General features: G+C 43.5%; 1 protein-coding gene across 4 annotated transcripts in view; it reads left to right on the top strand.

Annotated features, from left to right (window-relative positions):
- The first annotated feature begins 388 nt into the window (after positions 1–388).
- The window catches only part of LOC110507071 (serine/threonine-protein kinase SIK3 homolog), a 56,216-nt gene continuing 50,604 nt past the window's right edge, over positions 389–6,000 (top strand). For 3 of the 4 annotated variants that reach the window (XM_036965869.1, XM_036965867.1, XM_036965865.1), the window contains exon 1: positions 390–732. In XM_036965869.1, coding sequence (XP_036821764.1) covers positions 400–732 — 333 coding nt within the window. In that variant the 5' untranslated portion in view covers positions 390–399. Of the gene's footprint in view, positions 733–6,000 lie in introns of all 4 variants that reach the window. The other variant, XM_036965866.1, reaches the window with a different exon arrangement.

Raw genomic sequence — 6,000 nt, 5'->3', positions numbered from 1 at the left:
GACTTTACAGTGAAATGTTTGTTTACGAGCCCTTCCCAAAAATGCAGAGTTATAGGCCTCCAGGTGTAAACGAACAGAACATCATAAGTGTATTGAGTGTTATTTTGCAGACAATAAAGTATTTTCAGTGTCCATTAGAATGAGTTGAAGTCGAGAGGTTGAATCCATCCAACCATGTGATGTTACACTCGACAGACTTGTGAAACTGCACCGCCTGTCTTCCCGGTTATAAACACACACAGACTTGTACTAGTGCATAATGCGCAGTTCTGTCGCCAAGACAACCGTTTCTGTGGATGAAGTCATTGTTACGCTGATAGTTGCTATAGTTACAACCTAGAGAGGGCGCTGCGGAGGGGCTATGTACGTAATATGACGCAGGGTGGGGGCGTGCTCGCGATGCGCGCTGCGCAAGGCTGGTTGTTGTTCCCGCAGAGAGGCGAGAAGATGGCGGCCGTGTCAAGCGGAGGTGCAGCTGGGTCCGCCGCGGCCGGGATTACGCACTCTACCCGACCGGCCCACGCAGGCATGGGCACCCAGAACCGAGCACAGCCATCCTCTGGGATCAGCCACTCCAATCGACCGGCCGCGGGGTGCATCACCAACCCCGGCCACCCCTCGTCCGGCAGGCCCCCCCTAGCCCGAGTGGGCTACTACGAAATCGAGCGGACCATCGGCAAGGGAAATTTCGCCGTTGTTAAATTAGCAACACACATCATCACCAAAGCAAAGGTAGGATGATTAATACAAGGCTTTTGAAGGAGATCAATTCCAGGTTGTCAACAATTTGTACTAATTTGACTGTTATCGCTGTCACTCTCATCCAGGCTGAAGATTGGGCCTTCGGGCTGAGAGCGAGTAACGTTATAACGGCTAGACCGCTTTTGGTCGCAGTGCGGGGGTGTAAACATGGGGCATCATAAGCAATCATTCGCCTTGTAGTTTTTCACCTGATAGAACCAGTTCTAATGTAACAAGGGCAGCGGTGGTGACTTGTCTACGGAGATGAGGGTACCGCTGGGATGAAAGAGAGTAGAGGGGCGCTTCGAGCGTGGACTGCATTCGTTAACTAACCAGCTATTTTTTGGCATTATGTATTAGCTAGGTAGAATCACAAGCATCATGTCATCAGTAGTTTACACGTATCATTTGCAAGCAACTAGATATATATATTTGGGATATTTTGAAGTGAATGCGCCTTTGGAAAGTTAGTTAAGTTGGCTTGGTAGTTAACTAAAATAACAAACCTGCTTGACAGGCAGTAAACATATTACTGGCTGGCCATATCTCATCCCTAAAGATTTGTTCACTTACAACGTATTTTCTCACTGAAAAAGCTAATGTTTTTCATTTTCTCACGGTGTATTTATTTGATTTTGTGGTATTTTCAGGGGCTGGTATTTTAGTTTTAGCCTGGTTATGTGACATCTCCATTTGAGTATAGGCAGAGGCTATGGGAAAATTTGCAGCCTCCGATATGTCATAGCTTATTGATATCCCTTTGAGTGTGCTTATGCTGTTGCATAGTGTGGGCGTCTGTAGGCAGACGCATTGCTGGTGGATAGTCACTGTCCACTTGACACTTGTTTTTCAATATTGAAACAAAAAAACAATCATAGTAGTCGCAACTTTTACCTACATATCATTTCTCATCCTTATAGTTGAGAGACCTTAGTAAGTAAACTACTTTTTTTAATCCACATTTTGCCTTTACACAAATTACCATTCCATTTTATTTTCCCAGGTATCTTATTGAGAAGTGGTTGCATCCTCCCCCCCGCACCTCTCTGATTCAGAGGGGTTTGGGTTAAATGCGGAAGACACCTTTCAGTTGAATGCATTCAGTTGTACAACTGACTAGGTATCCCCCTTTCCCTTTCAATGTTTTTCTCTCAATAACGACTTGGGTGGCCAAGGAGTAGAGCGGGCCAATTGATAGCCTACCCACTCTGGCCATACTTTTAAGCCTGTGCCAGTGCCACTAAGCTGACATATCTCCTAGTAATAAGACTGGATCTGCAACACGCTCATGGAATCGAACTGAGGCCAGTCATCAGAGAGGGATAAACAGAAGGCTTACCTGTAAGGACATCACGATTGTAATGTGTGTGTAGAAGACCGAGAACACGTGACTACTTCCATGTGTGTTGTGTGAAGGAGGCTGACTATTCTGATAGATTAGCTCACATGGTGACATGGGACATTATCAAAAACACATTAGGCTGTGGCCTAAGCAGCTTAGGCTAAGCCACAGAACTTGTGAAAATGTATTTATAGGGAACCACATATTAGTGCTTCAAAGTTACTTAACGATTCATTGATAAAACACTAACCACTAAAAACTACAATCTCTCCATTATTAGGCCACGTTTTTTGTTGAGTGATTCTTTTGCAAAGGGGGACTCCACACAGGCCCTGATATTTTGCATTCTACTGGATTGGTAGAATGGATTGCATTAGTGCAATTTGAAAATGACCCTTTCTAGGCAGAGGTCATTGTGAAAAATTACATTTGATTTCTCTCATTTAATACATGTATAATTAAATAGGCCATGCTGAATCACAGGGGCAGGTCAACACATGACTGGGCATTTGGCTAGCTAACTGTTGCTAGCTAGTTTTTCCTGGTTGATGAACATTGGGTTGTTATTTTCCCTGACATGCATATGGTCCTCTTTTTAGCCGGTTCTTTGTAGAATTTTGACTCGGAGTCGTACAAAATTGGGTTTTACTCTACTCCAACGATTAAGGGAAACCAACTAAAAACAAACTAGGTTTTCCTTAACTAATCTCTCGTCGTTTGTCTTTCAAGCACCCACATGGGTTTGTATTTTCCCCATATCCAATAAGGAGGGGACTTGCAGCTTGTGGAGTGTCTCAAATAGAACCAAGTTCTATTTTAGCGCTTGGCCACGCAGACGCTCATTCACGAGCGTGAATGGTGGGGGTGAAATTATTGAATAACCTGTATGTGTACATTTATTTCGTGGCCAGTGTGGTTTCTGTGTAAGTAGCTGCTCCAAGTATGATTGTTTTGGGTTTGGCATTAAATCTACCACCACCCAAAACCTTATTTTTTTCCAATCTATTTTTTACCCCTCCAATTGCATCTTATGAACCATGACATGCTTCAGGTTCACCTGGTGTATATGTACAATTTAAATGGGACTAGATAATGTTTTTCTTTTTTTAAAGATGCTCAAACATATGAAACCAGTGCCTTGGTGCTGCCGTCTCACCAACTCAAGATTATAAACACTGATATTTCTGGTCGTGTTTATGAAATTCAAAGTCCCAAAAAGGGCACATTATGCAACCGAAGAGCTACTGATGTCCCGATTTAAAAGAAATTGCATCATAACGGAATAATAAACAAAGTTGCCGCTTCTAGCTACATCAACAACATTTCTTCTGAATTCAAACAGTAGCCGATCTATTCATTTTGCTCACATGTATTGACATGACACCCTCCCTAGCAGTCAGTTAGCCGACGTAGAAGTGAGCAAATTCAGTATATTTGGACAGATCTTCGCACTGCACACCTTTTCCACCAGCATTAGTCATGCCTAATCACTGGTGTGAAAGACAGGAGCTATAGCTCAATGCTTCGGTCCGCAAAGCCAGTTAGGGAGAAGGGGTTTGTGGAGCCGTGGTGTTAGACTGAGCCAAGCGTCACAGCTATGGAAGAGGAACTGTCTTAGAGCCGTTAGGGCAGACCTAACAGGCTCGGTACTAGGGTCAACAACAAAACACACACCTGAATAAAAAAAGTGTTTCTAAACCTAAATGTGTCTCCCAGCTGACTAGCTCCCTCCTCATCAGAAGACGGGGCACCTCCTCTTGGCTCCACTACAGTCAGACAGGTATGGCTAAAGAAGGCAGCCGGCGTGCTCTGGCTTGTCTGCGGTGCATCGCACCGTCTCCTCATGTTATACTGCATCTATCCAGACTACTTCTCCCCCTATCGCCGCCGCCTCAGCTTAGATTTGCATCGAGGAGGAGCAGCAGCCGCGATGGCCAGGCAATGTTAGATAACGGGCCTAATGCACGTGTCATGCGGTGATTTCATTTGCATTAATAATTTGACAATTGTGGTGTTGCTGCTTGACCTACCTTCATGTCCCATAGTTATTGGGTTATGCACAGAGAGAATCTGATTCTGTACGCCCATCTTCTCATGTTCTTGTTGGTGCGTTCAGTACTAGCCCTAGTGGAATCTGTCCTAGGTCTAACTCATGTCATTTAAAAAAAAATCCAAAACCAGTAGTTTTTGACAGGCAATTTCATACTACTTCCAGTGCATTCGGAAAGTATTCAGACCCCTTGACTTTTTCTACATTTTGTTGCCTTACAGCCTTATTATAAAATGGATCAAAAAAATATAAATGTCCTCTTCAATCTACAAACAATACCCCATAATGACAAAGAAAAAACTGGTTTTTAGAAATTTGCCATATCTATTAAAAAAAACTAAAACATAAAGTATAATTATTCAGACCCTTTGCTATGAGACTCGGAATTGAGTTCATGTGCATCCTGCTTCTGTTGATCATCCTTGATGTTTCTACAACTTGATACCTGTGGAAAAATTCAATTGATTGGACATGATTTGGAAAGGCACACAACTGATGATATAACGTCAGAAAGTTGACAGTGGATGTCAGAGCAAATACCAAGCCATGAGGTTGAAGGAATTGTCCGTAGAGCTCCGAGACAAGATTGTATCGAGGCACAGATCTGGGGAAGGGTACCAAAAAATGTCTGCCCCAAGAACACAGTGGCCTCCTTCATTCTTAAATGGTTGAAGTTTGGAACCACCAAGACTCTTCCTAAAGCTGGCTGCCCGGCCAAACAGAGCAATTGGGGGAGAAGGTCACTCTGACATCTCTGCAGCACTCTACCAATCGCACCTTTATGGTAGAGTGGCCAGACGGAAGCCACTCTTCAGTAAAAGGCACATGACAGCCCGCTTGGAGTTTGCCAAAAGGCACCTAAAGACTCAGACCCTGAGAAGCATTTTTCAGTGGCAGGGACTGGGAGACTAGCTGACTGGGGCAAAGGTTCACCTTCCAACAGGACAACGACGCTAACACACAGCCAAGACAACATTTAGGCTTCGGGATAAGTCTCTGAACGTCCTTGATCTAGCAACCTTTAGGTTACTGGCCCAATGCTCTAACCACTAGGCTACCTGCCGCCCCATGCTTTTAGCGTCATACCCTAGAAGACTCGGCTGTAATCGCTCCCATTGCTGCTTCAACAAATTACTGAGTTAAAGGGTTTGAATACTTATGTGATATTTCAGTTTTTTTTTCTACAAACCTGTTTTTGCTTTGTCATAATGGATTTTATGTCATAATTATTTTAGAATAAGGCGGTAAAGTAACAACGTTGAAAAAGTCTAGGGGTCTGAATACTCTAGTGTATCTATGTTTAGGCTGTTTGGTAGTAGCTTAGCTAGATTATGGTGACAAAACATACTCACTCACATACAGTAGACCAGCCATACTCAACTGGCGGTCCAGACCCAGAACGGGGTTAATACGGACCACGGCTCCAGAGTAAAACTAGGTCAGCTTTCGACCCCTGGTATCATATGAACACACATAAGACATGGATTTTTTTTTTTTAATTGCAGGAAATTAGCTTGAATCAGAAAAAATCTCTGGCCCATGCAAAATGTTTAGAATTGTGGGAAATTAGCTTTAAAACTGTAACACTTTCTCTCCGCCAACAACAGAGCTGTGAACAGTTTGGGGTCACTTGTTACGAGGTGGGGGTTTGTTAGTATGCCGATAATTGACGATATCCATCCGAGCCTTTGCCACCTAGGTCTGATACCATTGTCCAAACTCACCCCCTTTTACCACAGAAAGGTTCCTCAGTAAGCATCCCCATAATGGAAACTTTCACCTACATTCAGGTCTTACTGACTGTATGGTTTTGATCCATGCCTTACAACACTGTATCATCAGCTATATTTAGCCCCTTGACAAATAG

This window comes from Oncorhynchus mykiss, chromosome 27 (assembly GCF_013265735.2).
Source record: "Oncorhynchus mykiss isolate Arlee chromosome 27, USDA_OmykA_1.1, whole genome shotgun sequence".
NCBI classification, from domain to species: Eukaryota; Metazoa; Chordata; class Actinopteri; order Salmoniformes; family Salmonidae; genus Oncorhynchus; species Oncorhynchus mykiss.
The sequence above is the reverse complement of the archived record's forward strand: the minus strand, read 5'-3'. Positions and strand labels throughout refer to the sequence as shown.